Source organism: Sarcophilus harrisii, chromosome 4 (genome assembly GCF_902635505.1).
Source record: "Sarcophilus harrisii chromosome 4, mSarHar1.11, whole genome shotgun sequence".
Lineage (NCBI taxonomy): Eukaryota > Metazoa > Chordata > Mammalia > Dasyuromorphia > Dasyuridae > Sarcophilus > Sarcophilus harrisii.
Window position 1 is genome coordinate 193372454 of NC_045429.1, and position 27126 is coordinate 193399579.

General features: G+C 36.1%; 1 protein-coding gene across 3 annotated transcripts in view; it reads right to left on the bottom strand.

The window, feature by feature from the left end:
* Positions 1–4464: 4464 nt before the first annotated feature.
* The window catches only part of AFG1L (AFG1 like ATPase), a 179672-nt gene continuing 157010 nt past the window's right edge, over positions 4465–27126 (bottom strand). For 2 of the 3 annotated variants that reach the window (XM_031964456.1, XM_031964455.1), the window contains 3 exons: positions 10583–10723; positions 7045–7158; positions 4465–5093 (listed from right to left, as the gene is read on the bottom strand). In XM_031964456.1, the coding sequence (XP_031820316.1) occupies positions 4965–5093; positions 7045–7158; positions 10583–10723 (384 nt within the window). In that variant the 3' untranslated portion in view covers positions 4465–4964. The remainder of the gene's footprint in view (positions 5094–7044; positions 7159–10582; positions 10724–27126) is intronic. The other variant, XM_031964457.1, reaches the window with a different exon arrangement.

A 27126-nucleotide genomic window follows, 5' to 3' on the forward strand; every position in this document is an offset into this window, starting at 1 on the left:
CTCAGGCACATGAAACATATTTAAATGAAATTCACTATGCTATTATACTATGGATAGAGTTACTGGTCCAGTAGTCAGCCTCTATCTGTGGGACACTGAGCAAGTCATTTAAACTCTACCTTCCCTAAGTTTCCTAATCTGTAAAATGGGTATAATAATAGCATCCTCTCTGGGATTGTTATGAGCACTTTGTATAATTAAAAACACTTATGTATGTATGGATGTATGTATATATACATGCTAGTTATATTAGTTACTTATTTTTAGCCTCAGGGGCTTTAGAAATACTGGAGATAGAAGATGATGGAAACATCCAGATGGCTATTTCTACTTTTCTAAGGGAAAAAAAAATATAGTTACAGATGTAGAGAGATCTGGGGAGAAAAAAATTCTTTTGTTGGCAGAGAGAAGGTTCTCAGCACTTTATTGCATAAAATTTAGGGACACACAGTCCCAAACATGCAGCATCTTTTCCTTTTATCCTGGGAGAGTTTGAGACTCTCATGAGAGACTGCATTGCATGAATTCACAGATAGGATTGGGAGATGGCATGGAGTGGATAATTTGAGTTTGCCTTATAAGCCTAAAGGTTGGAGGCTGAGCGTGAGTGGTGTGGTTGTCCCAGCATATTATTGCAGCTCCGGATGCTGTCCCATCTCCACTCTCAAATGGCTAGAATGGGCCTGTCAAGGGTACCAGGGCCTAAGTATCTGAGCTACCAGTGGTCTATGACTTTCAGTGGAGCAGCTGGCCCTTTGCCCTCTTATCCTTGCCTGAGAAGGCAGCCATTCATTATGTCTGTTCCTAATTCCTGAATTAGTATTTAAAGTCAGCTTTCTCTAGCTATAAATACAATAGATTATAACTACTTTTTTGTGTATTTCATTATTTCTTGTAAAAGGGAAAAGGATAAGCATTTATACAGTGCCTACTAATTACATATGTAATATATACTATCATATATGTATATACATAATATATACTATTATATACATATGTATATATGTTTTGAAAAAAGGATCAGAGTCCACAAACTACTGTAGGCTTCTGAAATCTTAGCTTTCTATTCTTTGAAATATTTTAGAGAGTATTGGTATCCTTATCTCACGCTTCTGCAGAGGTAGGAAGTCCACAGGTAAGGTACACTGCATATATTTTATCTGGTTTTTCAATGTATTAATTAGTTTCACTGATTGTTTTCTTTCTTGATTTTTTCTTTTAAAACATTTGTTATGTAGAAAGCCTTTCTGGAAGAAGGAGATGGGTACGGGGGAAACTGATGATATAAAAACCCCAAGAGGTAATAATGTTAATTTGTTTATAAAAAGAAGAAAGTATGTGGTATAGTCTGGCAAGACTGATCTAGCCAGAGGAAGGAAACACAACAGGTAAAGAAACAGGGTAGCCTCTGATACAGAAAGAATTCTATCAACCACTGTATATATCCTTTTCTAATTTACATGGCTGACTTTTGACCAAAGAGCTAAGGGTTTGCTTTTATGGACTTGATTGAACTCCTGAGTAATTTTCTCAGAGGAGCTCATCCCTAGACCAAATGGCTATTAGTTTATAAATATACCTCAAGTAAGAACAAAGAGCAAAGGTGCCATTGTTTTATACATGGTCTGAATTTTTTATTTAATTCAATCTCCGGAATCAGTTTTTAGATAAAGAATACCATAAAGTGACTAGCTTACTCATCATTTTTTGTTCATTACTTTATACATTGGGATGTTTTGCTGGTCAGAAATGGAATTACAAGCAGTTATCAGGGGGTCTAGAATAAGTCCTAATTTGTAAGTCACTAGTGGATCTGTCCATGTCTATTCATTGTTTAACATTTTTATTCAGATAAAGGATGAGATGGAATGCTCATATAACTCTTGTAAATGACACAAAGTAAGGAAATAAAGTATTTCTACAAAAATATTTCTATATTCTAAAGTAAGGAAAAATAGCCACTATATTGGATGTTAGGATCCAAAAGATCTTGACAGGTTTGAGTATGGTGCTGATTATTGACTTGAAATTTCATGTAGATATCTATAAAGTCCAACATGAGTTCAAAAAAATCAGTTTTGTGAATATAAGAAGGGTTGTCACATAGCAAGAGGGAAGGCTAATCAGTGGGCAGTTTGCATGTTACAATGGTATCACCACCTACAATGTCAAGAAAGTCTATGGAAGTCATCTGGCACATAGGGTGGACCTTTTGTGGTGGATCAATGGGAGAATAGGAAGAATATCACACAGGATGATTGGTGGGCACTGAGGGATTGCGATCCACACTGTTGGAGAGGAGAATTGATATGGATAAAACTGTGTAGTATTGTGACTGAGAATGAATTTGCCCGTAGTCCCCAGGTTATCTCATACAAGTTTACTTAATCCATGTTTATTTATAAATATGTATTTCCTATAATCACTGATAACCCCTGATATTGCTGAGAGGCAGCTAGGTAGTGTGGTACATAACATACTAGACTTGGATTCAGGAAAAACCTGGGTTTGAGCCCCACAGAGTAAGCAACAGAGCTAGCAAGTCACTCGACTCTTTAAGCCTAGTCGCCTAAGCTGTAGAATAAGAGTATAAGATTTCATAACCTCTAAGGTTTAATCAAGTTGTAAATTTAAGAACCAAAAACGTTTGTAGACATCTCTGCATTTATGGTTTCACTTTTAAAAAAGACTGAGTTATTAGATATAATGAAAAGAGAAAATCCATTTGATAAAGGGCAATTAGAACAGTTAAACTCTAGCTTAAAAAAAAGTAAAAAGTACAAAATTAATTTTAACTTGAGATTAATTAAATTGAAATTTAATTTAAAAAGAGAAAAAAACAAGTTGCTTAAAAAGCTCACTCTACTGAATTGATAGTGAGAGTTTAATTAGTAAAATTATTTTGAACTCAGTTTTTTTCATCTGAATAAAAATGTTTTAAAAAATTAACTCTACTGATCAATTCTGATGAACATGGTTCTTGTCAACAATGAGGTGATTCAGACCAGTTCCAATGGCCTTGTGATGAAGAGAGACATCTGCCCCCAGAGAGAGGTATATGGGAACTGAATATGCATCACAACATAGCGTTTTCACTCTTTCTGTTGTTGTTTGCTTGCATTTTGCTTTATTTCTCATTTTTTTCCTTTTTTGATTTGATTTTTCTTGTGCAACATGAAAATTGTGGAAAGACATATAGAGGAATTGCACATGTTTAACATACACTGGATCACTTGCTGACTGAGGGAGGGAGTGGGAGAAAGGGGGAAAAATCAGAACACAAGGTTTTGTAGTGATGAATGTTGAAAATTATCCATGTATATATTTTGAAAATAAAAAGTTTTAATTAAAAAATTAAAATTAAAAAAAAGAAAAAAATTAACTCTACTTTTTTAAAGCCCAGATTAAATTTTTTCCTCTATTTTTAGATATGCCTCTAATTCCCCTGAACATCTGGTTATTTCCTATGAATAGATAAAAGTCTGCATCAGAGATGTGCAAGATGCGTGCAAAGTGCCCAAATTAGGAGAGCCAGTCCTCAGGCTATAATCCTGAGTGTTGCCACTAGTTGTGTGCCCTTGGGTAAATTCATTGGGTTTCAGTTTCTGTGGCAAAGTGAAAGGAGATTCAAACTGGGTGAGGTCTCCTCCAGGTCTCTTCCACTTCTGAGATCCTTTGATTAACTAATGAATTAATTTAGATCCATGCTTAGACTTCTATTCTCAACTAATCATTTGCCAAAAGGCTTTCCTCTTTAGCACTTGATGATTAAGTGATAGTGTACTTGGTATCTATGACTGTCACTCTTTGTACTGGGGGTTCCAAGTCAGGGGTCTCAGGGGTAATGGGTATGACTCTAATGAAAGCAATGTAAGCTGCTTAGAGGAGATGGAGAAAGAGCTGGCTTGCATAAAGAGTCTCCTAAATCCAGCCCTGGACACCAGGGACTTGTACTGGTGCATTTACAAAGCTGCTTCCTTGACACTATCATGAGTGGTCCTTCATCCCTGGGAGCCATACCCAACACTGGGAAGAGGGGGGCAGTGGAGTACCGTATCCTCACATCTTCTGTTGTGTTTACCATAGACCAGTTTAGTTATCACTAATCAACCCTAAAGTTACATCAAGAGTGGGGGGCTCATCATTCCTTGATATCCCAAACTGGCAGAGGGTATTACATAACTTAAGAAGTCATTCAGAATGAAAGTAACAACAGCACCTTAATGAGTGTGTGTCAATTGTTCTGTCCTATTTGTTGGACTGTTCAGATCGTTAGCAAAAGAAAAAAAAAAGGAAGAGATTTCCCTTCTCTTCTCCTGGTACAGGACCATGGACTCCATGTGATTTTGTTTTCACCATTGTTGTCAAATCTCTATTTTACTGAAGTGGGATCTCAGTCTTTGAGTAACTGACTCCCAGTAAAAGAATCTGAAAGTTTAGAAGAAAATCGACAAGAGAATTTAAAAATTTTAAGGTAATTACAGATTTATTACAATTCAAGTATGATATAATCCAGATACATAAACTCAGCATTTTATTGCCACTTTTTGACTGAATTTAGTATGAAGCCTTCTACTTTTGTAAGTGGCTTTTTCTTTCATTAAAGACATATTCTTATAACTAACTAGCATGGAACAGGAACCAATTCCATATTCATATAGCTTTATGTATAAAATATAGCTAAAAAGTCTGTTACCTTCAAGAGCACTGACAGATCCTTTTTTTTGATGGAACAAAGGGTAAAATAAATATTAAAAATATAAAACTGTAAAAATTGCTTTGATTTATAAATAAATGGATTCTGTGATATCAGGAATCTGAGTTAGAGAATTAATGGTCCAAAGGATAAAGTGCACAACATATCAGTTCATTAATGAAAAAATAATGAGTTTAATTTCCATAATAAGGCTTCCCTTCTAATACATCTGTGTTTGCCTTGAGTTCTAATTATTTGTAAGTAAAAATCACTTCTCGCTTCGATCACCATCATTCCAGTACTGTTCAGTTTGCATTTCTGTGAGTCGGGAGATTGTGCGTTGAAATGCAAAGATTTCTTCTTCTCCAGTAAACATGGAAAGTGATTCAGCTGAATCCTAGATAGGAGAAAATAGAGTTAAAACCTTATAACCTGTGACAATTGTGCAAAGGCCGTTTTTTTAAATTAGATAATTTATTTTAAAGGTATCATATACCATCTTAAAATATTTTAAATTTCTCAAACTATGTCATGTAAGGCATCTAGAAAAAACTACCAAAAAAAAAAAAAAATGGTCTCTGGCCTTCAAAGGAAGTCAAGAAACAAAACTATTAGTTCAAATGGAATTTCCCTGTAAAAATCTCCCAAAAGGAAACTTTATGCAATAAGTGTGTGTGAAGTAATAAATAAAATGACAACACAGAAAACTATTATTGCCACAGTAAATTGGACAAGGCTAGAACACCCATGGGAACTTTGTTTTGAAGTAAAAAAATGTTTTTAGTTTGTCAAACTGAGGAGGAAAAATTCCAATTGCAGTTTAAGGACTCTTGATAGGATCATCAATTTGGAACTAGAATGGCACTTAGAGGCCTTCTATCCCAACCTTCTCATTCTACAGATGAAGAAACAGTTCAGAAGACAGAAAATGTCTTCTGAAAAGTATCAACAAAGGGAAAAAGTTGCAGAACTGGTATTTGAACCCAGATTCTCTGACTAAAATCTAGCTGTTTTCATTGCACTTGCTGTTCACTGTCTCTTCCTAGGTCGAGAAAGGCCAAAGCTATCTCCTGTCCCGGATGCCTGTGGTATTTGGTGTAGTTTTTCTACGGGGGTTAAGTGAGCTAGCTGTGACTGATGGAGACTGGGGTAATTTCCAGAAGTTTCATCTTTTTGTTCTAGACCACAGATTTCTAGATCGTAAGGGGTACCAGTGCTTGACTTGCATATTATTCTTTACCAGATACGAAGTCTGTTCATGTATCCCAAGAATAATTCTGTGCTAATTAATGGTGAAACCTCTTGATACCTTCTCATCCTTAAAGAATAACGGACACCTGGGGGTTTTCAAACGGGGAGTGGGAGAAGTGCTTGCTGGAGCCCATCTAACACAGACAATTCAGTGGTTTGCAACAGAACCTTACTGACAAACCATGTCTAATCTGTGTCACAGAGGAAACACTTTCTAATCTTTTCCTACCTCAAAAAAGATGAGATCTGAGATCCTATCTCATTTGAGGTCTGCAATAAGAAACTAAAGGTCTAATAATTTACAAGACATTCAAACCACAGAAATAAATTGCTTGAACATTCTTTTGAAAATGTAGTAATAATGATAAAAAAGACAACAGCTACTAGTGCTAATATCTCAGGATCGCTTTTACAAAAATAACTTTAAGAGTTCATAGTACATAGGTCTATAACACAATTAGACATTTCCACAAGTGGATTCAAGTGACTATTGAAAACATGATTTCATTTCATCAAGCATAATTGACCTGATTCTCCCAAGCCCTGAATACACCTTGTTAAGAGGTGAATATGTGGGGTTAGGAGACAAAGCTTCTGGCAAAAGTGGCCAGCGATTAATGTTTGGCCCTTTTACACTGGTGAAAATCCCTGCTACATCTCTTTCGGTAGAAAGAAACACTGTTACATCTTTCTAAACTGGCTCTGGCTCAGTTTCCTATGAGTCCACTGAGCTCTTATTAAGCTAAGGCCCTGGACAAATGGACTGACACGGTGGAGGCCTGGCCTGCGCCCCTTGATTTGTAATGACAATAACAACAACTAGCCTTTGAAGGGCTTTACATATGTTAGTTATCTCACTCAAACTCGCCAGCCCATTTCGGGGATCAGTGTCTAGCCCAGCAGTGACAGACGCCACACGAGCACCTAGAGAATGGTTACCTATTGTTGGGAAGCAGCTGTCTCTGGTCTCAGAAGAAAGCAGCAAACCAAGAGTTAAATGTACACTGCATTCCTTCCCCTAAAGTGTTGCCATGATATCAGACCAAAACCAATTAAGCTGTTTTATGATAAAAGGAGATTATGTTAATATCGCCTACCTGGCTCAGCCCCAAATCATCCATCAGTGTTCTGCTTTGCTCCAAGTGACTGTCATCATGATGATACAAAAATAGGCTTGACAGAGGAGCGGATGCGGAACAAATGAGACGTACCTGGAAAAGTAGGAAATGAGGAAGCAATGGCTTTTCTTTGATTTCACATAGAGAAGGAAAGGATGTATCTTTTGAACAACTGAAAATATCCACACCTGCCATTCTAGTCAACCAGATAACTACTTCTCTGCTGTATCAATCTAATTTTCCTAATAGTTTTTGTTAATTATAGAAGGACCTGAAGAGTAAACACTGCTTTTTTTTTTTCTCTTTGGAACAGGGCAGATACCAAATTCCTTGAAGACATTCAATTGACTACTCCTGTACTGCCAAATAACTGGCACATATGATTGTATAGTCACTGAATTTATATACTACATCTTTATTTCCATCAAGATATTTCTAGTACATCCTTTTAAAAAAGACTCAGATTTAAACTATTTCCTGATATATAAACATTTGAGTGTGCATATGTAATTATACATAGGGTACAGCTTTATATCTTTCATTAATTTTTTTATCCATTAGCTCAAATATGACATGCTCTTTTTGTTGTTTTAAATATTCTGATTTTGTTTTTTTAAAAATTCACTTTAAAAAAAAAGAAAAAAAATCACATTCATATAGACAACGTTGTAAACTGTAGGCAATGTGATAACCTACAATGAATGATAAAGAAAGTTCATCACTGAGAGCTTTCCTTAACGCATATATCTAGTTCCCTCTCACTTATTTAGAATCAGTGAAATAACAGATTTACTTAAATATCTCTTCATTCAACAGTTACATAACATGATAGAAAACGGGAAAAAAAAATCAGATTCTTTCAGAGTTAAAACTATTTGAAAAGACAGACTGGTACTTTCACATGTGGTACTGACACTATCAGGTATCCCTGATGGGTTTTTCATTTCATCTGATATACCTGAGCAGGAATCCAATTGGAATGGGAGCCACAATAATGAATGCCTCACTTCCAAAAGTGAATCACTTTTCAGGACTGAATTCTGGGATCATATTGGTTTTTATGGGTCAACAGTGTCATGCTAAGCCCGATAGTGTGTTACTTGTTAAGATACTCTAATCTCTCTTGGTATAGTGCATAGTTAATCAAAACAAATATTAGGGGGAGGGAGCAATTTTTAATTTTCCTACAAGATAAATCTTTTCCCCTTCTAATTAAAAAATAGGAAGGAAGTAGGTGTGAGAAGCAGTTAAAAATATATATATATCTTTAAGGGAGGAATCTTTTCTAAGGTACTACTTATTTGAAATAGGGAAATATAAGGATTTAACTATTGTCTCACTTTTATTAATCTTCAAGTATACATAACTCGCCTGAAGCATCAACTCTTTAAAAAAAAAAATGAGTCATTATCTAGAGTTTTATTTCCTTCACTCCTGGTTATAGTGGATTGCTAAGAATGGAAATAATATTGGGAATAGTAAAACTAAAAGGTACTTCAAAACTGATGTCTTTTCAAACATTTAATACTCTGCAGGACCAGCAGTTGAGAACTTTATTTACCACACAGAAATCTTATACATGTGCCTCAATACTGCTGTAATCCAAATTTGAGCCCATTCTTCCAAATGGACACTGCATATTTGGGGGATAGTTTGACCCAGGTTTATAAAAGAATTTTTTTTAAAGCAATTGCTCTTTTTATACTATCTTAGTAAATGCCTTTGCTAAATGCTAATTGTGCACAAAGACTGATAACTAATGTAAAGCATACCAATGGGGGCTGCTAAGTTATAGTACTAGGAGTACAAAATCGGAAAATTTCCCCTAAAACACAAGGTAGCAGTTGCCTTTTAGAGACCCAATCTTCAAGAACAAGTTGAGGAAGAAGCCCCACAGGAGGTGTTGCACTCCTAATAAAAAATTTTTTTGGGTAGGAATCATTATTTAAATTACAAAAAGACCTCTGGGAAACGACTTTCCTGGTTAAAATCTTCTCTAGTGAGTGATAGTAGGAAAAGGCTCAGCGTGATACTTTTCAAGCATTTGGTAGTTAGCAGGCCCATATCCTGTTTTGTTCTACAGGATCCACTTCGTTTTCTACTCTCCTCCTCCAGTATGAATATGAATGTCAAAACCTCAGGGCTCTAAAATTTATAGGGGGGAAAAAAGCCCGAGAAAATAACACCTCACTTCTATAGACAGAGAATGATAGAACCCTATAATCATTTCCTGGATTTCTGAATCCAGGCCTTATCTCCTGAGTTTTAAAACTAATGGCTCTGCTTATTGGGAACCAAGTGGACTAATAAAAGGATCTTTAGTATTCTCAGACCTTGGCTTAAATGCCCCTCCTCCTAAAGATAAAGGCAGGGAAATGATTAGGAACAACAAACCCTCAGAGGCTGGCTGGCCATTGTCATGCCAGTGACATCCAGACTTCCAGACAGTGAGACCAGCAGGTACTTCAGAAGTGTTTCCCTTTTCATTTTGTCTTGCAAAAGAAATAGGAGCCTAATAAGGGCAGACTTCCCCTCACTTTCAATTTCTTCCTACCTAAAGTTACAACTCTGGTCCCTTAAGTCTTTCCTTTGGGAAGGAATTCTTAAGCTTTCTTGTGTTAAGGACCCTTTTGGCATTCTTCTCAGAAGAATGCTTTAAATGCATAAAGTACTCAAGACTACAGAGGAAACCAATTATATTGAAATAACAGCTGACAAAATATTCAAAAAAATTAGTCTCCCAGGTTAAGATCTCTTGCCTTAGGGTTTGCTGCTTCTTCTGCAATACTTTCCACATCCCTTTTCTTTTCTCCATCTAGAAGGAGTCTAGATAAAGTACTTCACACTGGGCAGCATACAGCACAGCCTCTCAGGCTACTAGTGGCTGTTACTGCTTCCCTCTCTGTTATTGATGGCTATCCTCTAGACAAGGGTTAAAAACCCTTCCAATTTAAGCTTAATTTACGTGGTAATGCCTCAGAGAGGCATTAGAGCACCAGTTAAGTAGTTTAGATTTGTGATCAATCTTTTAGCCTTCTGTAAGGCTAAAAAAAAAATTTTTTTTTGCTGAGGCAATTGGGGTTAAGTGACTTGCCCAGGATCATTTGAGACCTGAATAAGATGTACTACTGCTTGGCCCCCCATAAGACATTTCAGCAGACTCTACAAATAGGATTGTATTCCATCACAGACTGAGGATCCTGCCTGTGCAAAGAAAAACTTGGGATTCCCTAGGAAATATAGGAATAAAAGAATACATTTGTTGAGTTAAATTTTTACTGAATTGAACCAATGAAACAGAAGCTATAACTCCTTATGATACCTATTACATTCATAGGAAGGCTGTTATGTATTGAGATGGCTGTACCATATACTATCCACCATATACTATCACAGGCACATAAGCTGGCCAGCAAGATCACTGAATTGCTGGTATATTACAGAGATTTGTTATGGGACTTAAGTACTTGAGTTTTAACATTCTAAGTTGAGAGAGAACATTCGCTTTTCTACTCACCTTAAATTCATAAAAAGTGTCAATGAGAGTTATGAATCTTCGTGCTTGGGTCCTTTTGGCCAGTGTAAATTGAGGTATATTTCGTAAAAGAACTGTATCATAATTCTTTGATAGTTCCAAATAATCACTGGCTCCAAGAGGCTGTGATTTTAAAAATTAAGCATTAAAAATTAAAATAAATTAAATGAACATAACTGTTACTTTTTAAAGAAATTGTTGAATGAGAGGAAGTCATTTGAAAAGAACATTATTATTCTCTTTTTTTATTTGTGTCTCTACACAATTTTTTTTAATTAAAAAAAATTTAAAAGCTTTAAAATGCAGGTTTTTGAGTAAAAGTATTCACCCAGAAAGAGACATTTTCATTGCCTGTTTCAATTCTGGGCAATTCAGTCAGGTTGATCTGGGACCAAAAGTGAATGGAAAAATCTCCTTTTCTTATATATTAGGATCTTAGTTATAGCTTTAAGCAGTTCTAACTGGATCAGCATTTCCAGTGGTGGTATACACTTGTCTAACTAAATTTAAGACACAATCAGATTTTTAATTAAAAAATATATATCCACGTGGCTCTTTTCAACAATGTGATCATTGAGGCAAGTTCCAATGATCTTGTGATGAAGAGAGCCACCTACATCCAGAGAGAGGACTGTGGGAACTGAGTGTGGATCACAACATAGCATTTTCACTCTTTTTATTGTTATTTGCTTGCATTTTGTTTTTTCTCATTTTTTCCCTTTTTGATCTGATTTTTCTTGTGTTTTTCCTAACGAAGAATAAAGACCCTGCTTAATATATTATTATTATTATTATATATATATATATTTTTTGCTGAGGCAATTGGGGTTAAGTGACTTGCCCAGGATCATACAGCTAAGAAGTGTTAAGTGTCTGAGGTCAGATCTGAACTCAAATCCTCTTGACTTCAGGGCTGGTGCTCTCTCTACTGCACCACCTAGCTGCCTTGTAACGTTTTATTTATTATTCACATCACCTATTACTATATTTAAATTTATTCCTTCTAATTTCTTCCTACAACTAAATTTCAGTTACTATTTGAAGTTAAATATAATTATTATCTAATATCACATCCGGCATAACTGCATATTTTTGAATAAAAAAAGATTTCAGGGCAACAGTCACAGGCAAATATTTTTAGTAAATATTTAAGTAAATTGTGGAAGTGATCAATCTCTATGAAAAATGCCAGAGAATTTCAATGACCAGAGCAGTGTGATCTTTTAATATAGGGACAATGAAGCTAAAAGTAGAAATTCTAGGACTGAAGGCAAATTCGGTTGAATTAGCAAAGGGGAGAGGAGAAGATAATTAATAACAAAAGAGGACACAGTTCATCCCACAGACTCTAACTTCAGCTTGTAGAGCATGAGGGAAAACTCCTGAGTTCCTAGTGCCTGGGAATGACAGTTGGGATGCGTGTCAGTGAGAGAAGAAAGACCCCAGAAGAAAGGCAAGATCCTTTCAGGGCAGTGCTGTGGAGGGGAAGACTTGGTACTCCAGTCTCCCCCACATAATACTTGTACCAGGAGGCAAAGCCTCCAGGTTATTCCACTATCATCTCAAGAGTTAAGGTACTTAATTTATTTAAAATTAAAGGTTTTCTCTTCCCATGCTTTTTAATCAGATGTAGGGACCCAAGAGTATAAAACATGGAATACATTCTCCTACTGTTCTATTACTGTTCTGTGTGTGTGTGTGTGTGTGTGTGTGTGTACACACACACATATACACACACACATATATGTATATTTTTTTTTCTTGTGGCTATTCAGTCATTTTTCAGTCATGTCTGACTCTTCATGACCCCATTTGGGGTTTTCTTAGTAGAGACACTAGAGTTATTTGCCACCTCTTTCTGTAGTTCATTTTGCCATGAGGAAACTGAGGCACAAAGATATATGACTTGCCCAGAGTCACAGTTATAAGTGTCTGAGGCCTGACCTGAATACAGAGAGATTTGTCTTTCTGACTCCAGTATGGTACTCTATCCACTGCCCCACCCAGCTGTTCTTTATCATTGGGTTAGTTTACCGTCTGCCCCCCCCTTTTTTTTTTCTGTTACCAGACATTGCATTCTGGGAGGGGTTGGCAGAGTGGTAAATTTAAAAATGTAGGAGATATAAGAAAAGATATGAATAAAGTTGATACAAAAAAACCCAAAAAGTACTACCCACAAGCTAAGAGCTTATCCATGAAATAAATAATTTTAGTCCTATACTACAGAATATATCCCATATAGCCTACATATCTGCCCAAATTCTAGAGGAAACCATAGTCAGAAGAGATCTCAAAGATCATTTATTCTACACTTGAACAAGAATCTGTTTTACAATAGCCCTGGCAAGTGTCTATCTTCTCTAATTGATAATACCTCCAAAGCAGTCCATTCTAAGTCGATACCATTCTAATGTACCTGATAACCAGCTGAAATCTTCCCTTTTGGAATTTCCACCTATTGTTTTTAGTACTGTGCTTTGAGGCCAAATTGAACATGTCTTATTCCATGAAAGTCCTTCAAATACCCAAAGACAGTTATCATTTGCCTCTCTCAGATGGTTTCCCTTTTTACTTTCTTTGGCTGATCCTTGTACAGAGTAGATCAAGAGTCCCCACAGTTTAGAATGTGCTGAATATAGTGCCAAGGGACCTAATTAAAATCTCACTTCTGTTACTATCTTGGACAAGTCATTTAATCTCCATCCCTTCCCTACCTCAGTTTATAAAAGAGAGGCAATAATAGTGTTAAACCTGGAATCAGATTGATCTTAAAGTTCAGTCTTCTTCAGACACTTACTAGTTAGACAATGGGAAGATTTATTTGAAAGGGCCTTTCTAGCTCTAAATTTGAATCTATGATCCTCTGGGATTATTAATATTCTTACTAAAATGTGGCACTTAGAACTGATAAGTTATGACCATATCATTCATAGTTAGTCATATCACCAAGCAATGTTCCTTTTATTTTTTAAACTTGTGAGCAGATGGCCTTAACTCTTATGTAGTTTCCAAGCTACACCAGTAACAAGCCACAAACAAGACACATGTTCTTAGATCAAACAGCCTTGGTTCTTCCATCTCCCTACAACTATGAAGAGGCAAACTACTGATAAGATGGGGCTGACCCAGAGTGTGACCTTGACCAAGGTCTTTCAGTAGACTTAACTCAAATTTTAGAAGAACACAAGAGAAGAGAACACTTCCTCATACTAGAGGAAGTGGAAGCAGATCAATTTTGAAACAGTTGGAGAAGCCCTTTCAATCCTTTCCCCTTGTTCCAAAGTATTTCTACCAGATTATTTGATATTTGAAGTCTTACAGCTAAACAAGAACATCTGTAATTGTAAATATTCTGGGGAGCAATAGAGAGAAGTTATTAGTCATTTGCATCTTAGTAGAAATTAGTTTAATCAGACTATTTTTTTAGGACTTAGCTGAGATCAGCAATACTAACGTTAAATTTTGAGTCGTAACTGGAAGAAAGGGTAGGCAAGATAAATAACTACCCAGGGTATAATAATCAGAGAGAAGCAATTTTTATGAATGCATAAATTTTAATTCCAGACATTTCATCTCTGTATTGCCTGTAGCTATTTATTTTGTGATAGATCCTGCTCTTATTGTACTCTTGCCCTGCCTAACTCACATTCGGAGAACAGTGTTCAGTTCTGGTTACTTCCCCTTTCCGAATGAAAAGGGAGTCTCGTGAAAAAGTGACCAAAGAAGATGAAACAGAATGGTGAGACAACTGGAGACCATGCTATGTGAAGAAGGTTGAAAGGTATTGGAATGTTTACCATGAAGAAAAAGGCATAGGAGATACATGACAGATGCATTCAAGTATCTGAATAACTCTTATTTGAAAGAATGATAAGACTTGCCATAGCAAGTCTGATCCTTGGCCCCAGAGAGAAGATCAACAACCTAACAGTAAAAGGTGCAGAGACAGGTTTCCATTCTTCTCAAGGAAAAACCTCCTAACAAATGAGCTATTCAAAAGAGGAATGGCCTGTCTTGGGAGGTGGTGTTTTCCCCTTCATTAGATATCCTCAGAGGCTTGATAGAGATGTTGAAGGGGGGATTTTTGTTCATGTACAGATTGGACTAGAATGGCATCCAAGGTTCCTCATCACTCTCAGTTTCTACGATTATATAAGTCAATTCAATTAAAAAATATTAACCAAACAATTAATGAATTCCAAGTACTAGATAGATACTAGGTATTAGGAGAGATAAAAAATGTACATCATAGTCCCTGCCTTTAAGAAACTTCTTGGGGTTCCTTAGGAGGAGGGGTGTTTATTTTTATTACATAACACACATATGTGTATGTGGATATATGTATATATACATGTATGTATACATGCACATATATACATAATATACACACGTATGTATATATTTATATATGTGTGGGTATGTATATAGTATATATGTATATGTATATACATACACACACACACAATACAAAATTAAAGATACAAAATCAGTATATGAGAGATCTACGAAAAATGCTATTGTGAATTCCAGGGGACCAAAGGTTATACATTATCAATGGGTAGTGAAATAGGGAGAGTAGAAAAAGGGAAATAAGAATGCTAATTTTGGAAGAGAGTTTCTCTTAGGAAGAATATGAGATGCAACAGTAGATGGCTTTGGATGGCCAGAAGGCCATAGTATATTCCTGGGATATAGAGGGAAGAGGAAAAGAAAGGAAGGAAAGGATTCTAAAAATAAACCACCTGCTCTGAAATATCAGTTTGAGCTAATTTTGCCACTTTCTTCTTTCAGTAGACCAGAAAAAAAAAAAAAAAGAACCAAGATAGAGGGTATCCACCAATAAATAACCAGCTGTTCTACTTTGGAGATCCTAGGGGTAGGGGGTGGGAAAGTGGAGAAATGGAATGAGAGGTAGGCTGGGCTTCTGTTAGGCTCACAAGCCAACATTCTGAACCCACAGGTGGAATAGAAAACAAGGCTCCTCTTTGCTGTTCAGAACTGCAAACTAATTTTAGTCATGAACATCTCCACTCCATTCTCCCTAACCATTCTTATCAGAAATAAGCCTTCTCTAGAAGGCTTTACAAAGACCTACCAGTAAAGGGGTAATTGTGACTGTGTGTGGTCCTATGCAGTTTAAAGAAGACATTATTGCAAGGTTTGTGGCTAATTAACTCAGTTGGTTCCATTATAGCCTTAATGTGGCAAAGGTTCCCTTCAATTCTCAATAAGATCAGTTTGCATTACTCTGTTCCATGGACATAGACTATTACTTAATCCCTGCAAGCCATTTTGCAAATGCTGACCCTTCACAAAGGGGTCAAAGAGTGTAGAAGCAAATGCATCACAGCTACTAGTAAAGACAAATGCCTTCCTAATGGCCAGTTAGCAGCATTAGCTTTCTATAGAAAAAGCAAAAGGTAGTATTTCCATGCTTTGACAATGTTATAGGCAACACTATAAGAGCTCCTGAATTTCCATAACATACCCAAGATTCTTTTTTTCTATTACCTATTATAAACTAGCAGATATGTAAAAATACAAAAGTTAATTTTAGATGTGCAGTTAAGTATAATTAAGCATACTCTCTATACATGTAGGTATGCTTTGAGTTAAAAAAAAAAATAAAATTATCCACACATCTACATGCCCAGAGAGCATTATTAGCAGAAATGAAACTGAAGTACTAAGAGCAACTGAAAAAAAATCAGATTTTTGCTTGGTCAGCTATTTTAGCAAATTATTTCTTTTAAATAAGGTCTGCATTAGTCATTATATTAGCTGATATTACTCTGTCCTACATTCCTAACATTCCATTAAATAAATGTGGGGCTTTTTTCCTTCTACTTTTTTAAAACAATAGTCAAAAATAGTCAATAAACAAAAAGAGAATATTGATGGAGGAAAAAGTCTAATTTAGGAAATATAGAAATGAAATTTTACTTTTTTAAAAACATATCTAATAGAGGGATTAAATCTATTAAGCTAACTTCTTTTGAGGAAAAAAAATGAGTACAAGAAATTATACTTGCTCTTGGCCCTCAAGCAAACCCTTTTTTAGGGCTGAGATTAAAAGTTCCTAAGTTTTAGAAATATCATTTTCAATTTGCTAAATATATTAAATAATTCATCTTCCCCAGATATCGGATAGAGGGTGGGAAAGGAAGGGAACAATTTAATTTAACTGATCACCAATTTCATCAATGGCCTGCCCATCCTGCCCACTGTTTTCATGTATTTAGAAAAGAGATTTAAAAAAAAGAGCTGCCTCCTTCCTGTGGCCTACTACCAGCCTTCTCCTACTCACCCTGTCCCTGTCTCTTCATGCAGTTAATCATGTAAGATAAAAAGAGCTACTGTCTCCAGAGTCCCCTGACTACTTTCGTTTTATTCCTCCAGCGGGGAGAGTGTGCAAGCTCACACCCATCCACACACAGAGACACCTGCTAAGACGTGACCCTCTGATGAATGGAGGACAGCCAGGGAGGCAGGACTCTCTGAGTTTATTTTCACTCATCACCAGTTCATTTTCCTCCTAAGTGACAAATCTTTCCTGTCATTCATTCACTCAATGTTTGATTCAATTCATTAGCTTTTATATTAAGAGATTCTTACGTGTAGAGCGCTAAGCTAAGGGAGCTATAAAGATGACTAAGTGCAGGGCTCTTCTCTCAATGAAACTCTATTTTATTCTCTAAATTCAGCTTCTTTCTCCAAACTCAAACATGAGACAATAAGAACCTTCAGAAATCAAAACAAATTTTTTAAAAATTACATTTTTTTGTTTTGCCTTTTATCACTTATGTCTCATTTGCCTTAACCCTAATTTGGCAGGATCCAGGGTTTTACAGAAGGATGGCTGCATACATAATCGAGAAGGCGGTAAGGCTGGCTACCCATGGGACCTCTCTTACCCTCTCTCCTCATCTGTAAAATGGGGATCCTAATGCCTAAACATTCGCCTCCCAGGGAGGCGGTGATGAGCACAGGAGGCACTTATATGTAGAGCATTTTGTGAGCTGTGAAGAGGACCATAAATGTCAGTTACGATGGAGAGTGGTGGGAGATTGTGAGTGAAGGACTGCAGCTCAGGAGGCATCAGCATTGGGTTCTAAGGCTACCATGGTCAGGGCAGTGAAGAAAAGAAAATAAAGGGCTAGTCCATTTTTTAATAAAATGTACAAGATTCTGTACTTTGGAAAGATTGTGTTTGAGGATGGGGCAAGGGTGGGAAACAGTTAAGACCTCATAGGCGTGACTGGGCAATGTGCTCACAGTAGTTTGGACCTTAGGATGAATTTCCCTTATTTGAGTATATGCACAGTGCTGAATGCTGGCTACCCCCATCCCCACCCCCCAGTGCCTTTTGGGAACAATGTCAGGGGATTTGTGATGTCTGCTCCTTTGGGGTATCTGTCTGTATCTTATTTGTAGCATACAGTCTTTACAGAGTAGACCTTGTGCCACAGCAATAGCCAATACCCAGAACCTTTTCTCTCCCAGCATCTGGAAGCTTGATGGGTTCCCCACAACTTTCCCCCCAGGAGATCCTTTACACTGATCAGCCCCAAATTGACACTGCAAATACCATATAATAACCACTTGACCACTTTCTCACCTTCCTGCCAAGCTTGGGGCTTTTAAACGAGGTCCTGTCAGTTGTCAGTCATTTATTAAGTATTTATTATGTGGCAGAGTCTCGGCTAAACTCTGGGCATACAAAGAAAGGTAAAAACAATCCCTGCTCTCAGGGAACTCATAGTCTAATGAGACCATATGAAAAATAAGAGTCCCAGGAGTAGACAGCCTTCTTTTTCCTTCCAAGTAGGTTTCTTTTGCAGGTAGAACTAAGTGTATTGGAGACTGAGTAACTATGTAATAAAAGAGGAAGAAAAAAAGAATCTATAGCCAAGGAGGTGGATGGGAGATACCCAAGAGACTGGGAAAGGGCAGTATCTTTGTGGTAGAGTAGAGAAGGCTATAGTACACCTCTCTGTGGCACAAGAACTCAATAGGCTGGGAACAAATTGCTGAATCTAGTTTGGGTCCAACCCTTAGAGCTGGGATGAACTTAATGAGATGGAATTTAATAGGATTAAAATAAGTCAGAGACTCTTTTGGAAGGGACCTCAGAGGTCATCTAGTCTTTCCTTATCTAACTGACAAGTGGTTATCCACTTTTTTCTTGTCAAGCTCCAGTGAAGAGAAACCTTCCACTTTCAAGGATAGTCCATATCGTCTATTGTTAGCTTTAGAGGCAGAATTAGGAGCCATGGGTATAAAGTTGGAGAAAGGTTGTGTGGGAGTGGGAGCTGCAGAGCAATGGATTTAGACTTGACATAATAGAGAACTTTTTAACACTGTTCCAAAGACAAAAGAGCTGTCCAAAAATGGAATGGGTTGCATAAGAAGGTAGTGGGCTTCTCATTACTGAAGCTCTTCATGTAAACACTGAATGATCCCTTCCCAGGGATGTTTTATTTAGAGGACTGATTAGAACTGATAGGAAACTGATTCTCTTCCATTTATGAGATTCTGTGATGGCTATGCTATTTTATTACTCTAGGGTTTTAGTTGTGACAAAAGATATGCTCAGAGACTGCAAAATTGTCCTTGATAACACTTTCATTCATTTCCCACTCATCAAGGAGAGGTGTTACACTAGGGTTTCTATAATATGCTGCTATGACTTTCTGAACCTGTTTTGTACAGCATAGTACCTCAAGTGTAGTAGATATATAACAGCAAGTGATTAGAAAGATAGGTTCTGTAGCACAAAAATGAAGTAAGAAAGGTCAAGTGACAATTTATGGCTTCCTACAATTCAAACTCCATGAGGATTAATCTATCACCTAACATGATAATATAAAAGGCTTCTGTCTATTTATGACTTTCTGGACTACCTTCCTACTCACTGCTAAGAATAGTTCTCTATAGCCTAATTTAGATTAGCTTGGAACAGGACAACCGGTCCAAAGTAGCAGAATATTCTTTTTTTTCTTTTTTGAATTCAAAATTAGTTTTTATTTCTAATATGGTAAATATAAATATAGCACACATTTTAAAATTCAACAATAGTATAAAGATATTGAGAACAAAAGTTTGAGAATCACTTCTTCATACAGCAAATGATATATCCCCAGGGTGGTGTAGCTGACCTTTCAAGGGGGGGACAAAAGCTTTGGTTTTTTGGGTTTTTTTTTTTTGTTTGTTTTTAATAGCCTTTTATTTACAGGTTATATGTATGGGTAACTTTACAGCACTGACAATTGCCAAACCTCTTGTTCCAATTTTTCCCCTCCTTCCCCCAACCCCCTCCCCCAGATGGCAGGATGACCAGTAGATGTTAAATATATGAAAGTATAAATTAGATACACAATAAATATACATGAGCAAACCATTATTTTGCTGTATAAAAAGAATCGGACTCTGAAATATTGTACAATTAGCCTGTGAAGGAAATAAAAAATGCAGGTGGGCAAAAATATAGGGATTGGGAATTCAATGTAATGGATTCTTAATCATCTCCCAGAGTTCTTTCACTGGGTGTAACTGGTTCAGTTCATTACTGCTGTATTGGAACTGATTTGGTTCATCTCATTGTTGAAGATGGCCATGTCCATCAGAATTGGTCATCATATAGTATTGTTGTTGAAGTATATAATGATCTTCTGGCCCTGAGTAGCAGAATATTCTGAGAAAAAAAAAAATGTGCCCTTCATCTTGACTTTACAAAGGAAAGGAGCTGCTTCCTACTGACAGAGATCTAAAAATATATACTTAACTTCTTTGAGACTTAATAGGGATCTATCTGAATCTAGGTACATACTTCCAGAACCTATCTGCCATTACATTGTCTTCTGCCAGATAAGTAAACTTGTTTCTTCAAACAATTATACTTCTTACAAATGATCTAAATACTATTTACAAATACTAAATACTATTAGTAATGGAAGACAGAAGGACAGAGAGAAACAAGTTTAACAAGACATAGTCATCTGGATGAAAGCTCAGCAGTACCTTCAGTGTGTCACACACACAAAGAATACAAGCCCTCCCAGATATAGCAAGGCACCCCGAGAAGAGACAGGGAGCAGATTGTGCCTGACACATCAAACAACCATCTTGATCATCATCTCCCTTCAGACCCTAAAGGAGACTGCTCAGGACCTTGGGTTCAAGAGCTTTGGGAATACCATTGCTTCCATCTCACTGCCCTCAGATATTATCTTGGGAAGCAATACTTATAGAAATGTAACCTGGATTGTTCTCCTGCAGGTACTATAGCAATTGCAACTGAAGACCCAACAAGGAAAGTTATTTCCATCAAATTTCTTCACATTAACAAAAGGCTTAATATAAGAAACTGATGTGATTTTATCAGTGGGAGTGACATGAAAAAAAGCAGCACTGATATCTGCTTTGCAGCTGTGCCCTAAGAACCATGGGATTCTTCTATATGATTTACAGCTGAAATCTTCCACATATATTCTCTCCCCCATTGGAATGTGAGCTCTTTGAGAGCGGAACTGTCTTCCTTTTCTATTTGAATCTTCAATGCTTGGCATATAGTAAGTGCTTAATAAATGCTTTATTCATTTGTTCATCAAAGATGAATAAGGATATCCAAAGGTCCAACATATGTATCCAGTTTGTAAAGTACTTGAAGGGGCAAAGTCTATTCAACTTATGAATAGTCTTAACTTATACAAAATAATAGCCTTCTACCTCAACTTGTTCCAAGAGACAGAGCCATCAAATCCTCTTCAAAAAAAATCAATTAATATTCATAGAATAGCCACTGAATGCTTAGTGCTCACATACTAAGGGTTATAAAGGAGTGGGCAAAACATGAAGAGGACACAGCCCCCCACTTGTCTGTACTTTACCATTACAAAATCAAAGGCATGCATACTTTTATTATGCACTAGTTGATCTTATTATATAATCACACCATAGTACAAGGCACTTTCTGAAGCTATAATTAATACTGTGAATTCACAATTCTGTCCTATGAATAATTAAGGTATTTGATGATTTTCTGAGTACTAAATGGCACTTCAGTTAGTGGTATCCTTGAGTGTGTTATTCTATCTCAAAATTCAAATAGTATTATCTGATGCAGATTTTTCTTATAATAATGATGACAGTCCTCATCCTCCTACCTGAGCAATTAAAAAGTTTAATAGTCTTTGATGTAGCTGGTTATCTGAATAATTTTCTAAACAGGTACAATTACAATCCTCTTATTTGAAGGTTTGTGCATTCTCTGCTATTGTTTCAAACCCTTTTTGTTTCTACAGAAATCTGATTAAAACTTAAAGAACTTTAAAAATCTAATGAGTCTGCAAGGAGCATTTGTTATCCTTAATTATCCACAATATATAGCAGGTCTGAATGTAGGATAATTTCTTTAAAAAAAAGAAATCAAGCCAAATTACCAAGAAAGCATTTACTTTTTTGCCTTCTTGCTCCTGAATGCACAATGTGAAGTGGGCAGCTGTAGATTGCTGTTATTATGTCCAGGATGCCAGGAGTCAGGATTTTCTCAATGCCACACTAATGTGAAATGCATTAGCAAGAATGTGAGGCTACCTCTGGCCTTGCCACAAGCCGGTTAATCTACTTCAGTTTAGGGGACAGAGCTGTCAACTTCACTTGTTTTTGTTCTTCTGTCTGGTTAATGCATGTTGGGCCACCATCATCTCCGCTCAAGTAGGATGCTTATTATTTCTAGCTTACTGTAGATGATCCTATTCTAAGGGTTACCCTTTTTCTGTTTCCATTATAGGTTTCTTGGAGTGATACACTGATAGCTCTTCATTTAACAAGAGTATGCAACATCTTGCTTTGTTTACACAGCAACAACAATACCACCTATCTTAAAGAGAAGTAGCTTTTAGCAGACAAAAAACTGCTTTGTGGAAGTTAAAATAAACCTGTCCTTTAGAAACAAAGTGAAAAGACTCTATTAATTGGAAAGGCTTTGCAGGTTCTAGGTTAATGAATAAAAAGCCCCAAATTCAGCTATTTATAGAGCCAGGTACTTAGCAATACAGGATAGATTCCTCACTGTATGTTGAGTCAGGATAAGAAATTTCAATATTCTGGAATTGCTAACATGTGGAAGAAACCTTTATATTCCAGATTAACTATATTGGGGCAGCAGGGTACAGTGAGTAGATGGGAGCTGGACTTGGACTTGGGAAAACTCAGGTTTGGATGCTACCTAGCCATGTGACCCTACACAAATCACTTAACCTGTCAGAGTCTGTTTCCCCACCTGTAAAATGAGAACATTAAGTTCCCTTCCACCTCCAAATCTGTGATCCTTATCTTTCAAAAGTCACCTTTTCTGTACCCAACTGCTGTCTTATTAACCCATCTATGAACTTTTGACTGTGCCTAGAGCATCGAGTACTGAATTTGAATACTACAACTACAGTCAGGAAGACAAGTTCAAATCCAGCATCACACACTTATCAGCCATATGACTCTCAGCAAATTATTAAACTCTGTTTGTCCCAGTTTCCTCAACTATAAAATAGGGATATATAAGCACCTACTTCTCAGGGTTGTTGTACATTCAAGTGAGGTAATTTTTGTAAAAACTTAATACAGTATATGTAAATGCTAGAGCTTTCATTATTATTATTTCATTCATCATCATCATTCCCAGTGTCTAGAACAGTGTTTTGCACATTACAAATATTAAAAATAATTGTTATTACATATAAAAATGGGCTAATTAATGCAATGACTCCCTAAAGCACAATATTTACATTTTAACATAGACTCTCTGGATATAATACCTTACCTCTTAATGCTTTATTCATTTATTCATCAAAGCTAAATAAGGATATCCAGAAGTCCAACATATGTATCCAGTTGTAAAATACTTGAAGGGGCAAAGTCTATTTAACCTATGAAATATACAAACCTACAAAATATTAGCCTTCTACCCCAACGTGTTTTAAGATACAGAGCCATCAAATCCTCTTCAAAAAACAAGACCACAATTGGACCAGGAGAGGAGATAAGCAGGCCATGTGATATAGATATATGAACAATTGAATTTCCTCTTATCAAAATTCCCAGTTCCTTAAACCAATTCTCAGATGGTTTTGAGTCTTTAACCATCCTGGTCACTCTCTTCTGGATATGCTCTAGCTTGTCAATGACTTTCTTTCAATGTGGCTGAGAAAACCAAATGCAGATAATCTAGATAGAGTCGTAAGAGGACAGGGTAAAGTGAGACTCTAACCTCCCTAACTCTGGAAATTAAATTTATTAATTTAGCGCAAATCAAGATAAAATTAATAATCAAAGCACAGTATTTGCACCTGTCTTTGGTGGTGGTTATTTGTTTACTTGTTTTTTTTTTCTCTCATTTTTTTTTCCCTTTTGATATGATTTTTCTTATAGCAAATGATGACTATGAAAATATGTTTAGAAGAATCATATACATTTAACCTATACTGGATTGCTTGCTGTCTTGGGGGGAAGTGAGAGAGAGAACAATTTGGAACACAAGGTTTTGCAAAGTTGAATGTTGAAAACTACTTTTGCATGTATTTGGAAAAATAAATTACTATTAAAGACTATCCCCTACCCCCCAAAAAAGATAAATTAATGGTTTTGGCTAACACATTATAATGACTGATATTGATCTTGCAAGGTCATTGATATCCACTGGTCTTCTTCATATGAACTAATTCTGGGAATCTTAAGATTGTATATGTTTGAATTTATCCAAATTATTATCTAACTATATCTTTCTGATCTCATACAAGGACAACTGATTTTTTTAAACCCAATTTTAGCACTTTTCATTTATCTCTTTAAACTTTTATAACATCTGATTCAGTTCATTTTTTTTTTTTTTTGATCAGTTGAGACCTTTTTGGATCCTTATTCTGTCTGTTTTAGTTACTTTTATTGGACAATATGATTATCATACTATTTATACTCTCATCCAAGGCATATATAAAAATATTGAGACGGAAAGACTCAAAGTCACAGGGCTTGAGTACCCTATTTTAAGTTCACATTGATCACTCTCTGATCAATGGTCACTTTTTGTGCCTGATTATTTCAACATTTGAGGGAAATCTTACCATTAATATATATACCATGGCTTAAGAAAGCTGTTTGTATTCCCCTAAATCTAAGGAAAAAAGACATTAGGTAACTAAATGAGGTCAAAGCTCTTCCTGTTTCAGGCTTGGGAGTTCACCTTTTTTTTTTTTTTTTTTTTTTTTTCTTTTAGCTGATATACATAAAACAAATTTTACTACAATGGTCTTACTTGACTAGCTTCACCTTCAGTGGTGAAATCACTCCCAGGACTCCTGACCTCTCCTCTGGCCCACCCCCAGAGGACTTGTGAAACTATGATATCCTTACCTATCTTAACTTACCTTTTTTTCTGATTCTGCCTACCCTTTTTGTTCTGTGCTAGCTAGCTCCCCACTCACTGGTCAAAAAAAGATGACAGACTGGAAAACAGGAATACCTTTCCCAATTTTTAGTGCCCTGGTTCTAATCTATATCACAATGATGTCTTTGGCTCTTGCTTGAGATTTCCATGTTGGAGGTAGATCTCAATTGACTATATTTTGCTTCTATTTCAAATTTTATAAAATCCTCTGGGATAAAAGGAATAGCAATATATTCTCCTTCAACCCAATAACTTGCTATAACCACAGTACCATAGTCTAAAGAACTGTTTTGCCTAATGGTCTGTTCTCTGATTTGTTAATCTTCCCTTAAAAGATTCTAGACCTAAAATAGAAACCTCACCAAATCAAAGTGAAATCACATCTTTTGCCTGCTACGTGCAAGGCACTGCAGGAGGCTCATTTCCAATAACATTTCTAGTTCAACTTTAAAAAGCCATTCATAATAAATTTTGTGAAAGCTTGTAACACAAAAAGATCAGGCTAAAGAAAAATGAAAAGCTATAAAAGTAAAAGTGGAGTCATTAAGTTGAAAATTTGTCACCATCACCCATTGCACAATCCTAAATAGGTACCATGTATGGAGCCTTACCAGAAAGAATCACAGTGCTATCTCAGAACATTTCTCCATCTTTGCTACAGAACAGGTGTCAGATCCTTTGCCCAACTCTAGGAAAGATATCTCTATAGCATTTCCCTTTAACTATCATTCTAACAACCCTATGTAAAAAGGAAATGAAATTTTTCTGGCATGAACCAGTCTTTACAAAGTCATTCTGGCTCCTTATGATTGCTGCTTCCTCTTCCAGATGTTCACTAACTATTCTTGTAATAATGTGTTCTAGAATTTTGCCAAGGAATTGTCATCCAACTCCCTGGGCTCTAGTTTGCAGACTCTATTCTCTTCCCTTTTTGTGAAAAGTGGGACAACACTTACTCTTCTACAGTACAGCAGAGGCAGCTTCACTCTTCATGAGTTTTAAAGATCACTGGTGATAAACTAGGATCTGTCTGTCCTTTTGGTTCCTAGAGATATGATCTGAATTTGTCAAGAAGAGCTCAATTCTTTCCCCTTCTTCTCACTAGCTCCCTGAAGACCTCAAGTATCAATTCCATATTGGTCACTGCTGTTCTGTTCTTTCCAGCTGAAAAGTCATTCTTCTTGGCAGAGTAAGTAGAGGCAAAATAAAAAGAATTGAGCTCTTTCTTCTTTTTGGTGGATATGATCACTTTCCTCATTTATGCAGAACTACTATTCCTTCTTTTTCCTAAAAATCCCTTTTCATAACCCTTTGTTTTCTCTGATAGATTCAGTCAATTTTGTCCTTCAGAATGCCTGACATTTATTTTTAAAGGACAAGGACATTTTATATTTATGTACCCTCTCCAATCCTGGTTTGTACTTTCAATCTATGTCTTTTAAAAATATCCCAATTAAGGTACCTGAATAAAGTCCAATAAATGTAGACATGTCCCTCTCCTCAGAGTTTGTAGTTATGGATGGAGCCAGAGGGAAAAAGAAAACACTAAGGATCTAAGAAACTAAAATGTAAAAGGAATTTTCATCACATGCTCATCACACATTTTGCTTTTTTTCTTATAGGATTTTGGAAGTTAAAAATATTATTGATTTAGTTAGCATCTTAACTGATTACAAATACATACAAATATATACACACAAAATTCTTTCCCCAAAGTGTTCTTTTTATTTCTCTACATAGGAGATATTTTGATATTAACTAGATACTGACTTGAAATCTTTTTAAGAATTACACAAACTAGGGAAAACTAAAAAAGGCAAATGGCCAATGCTCTACTTCCCAATTTGTTTTACTTAATTTTTTTAGAAGAATCATTATCACCATAATTATCATTGATGTGTATTTGGTTCAGTTTGCAAATTATAAAAAACTTGAGATTTTCCAAAGGAAGGGGATTTTTTTTTCTTTTCCAACAAATCTAAGCTCAAGAATGGAATTCATGTTTCTAAAATGATGATATTATCTCTCTTTAATTCATTAATATAAATTATAATGTGTGATAAATATGTACAGTGAAACTGGTCAG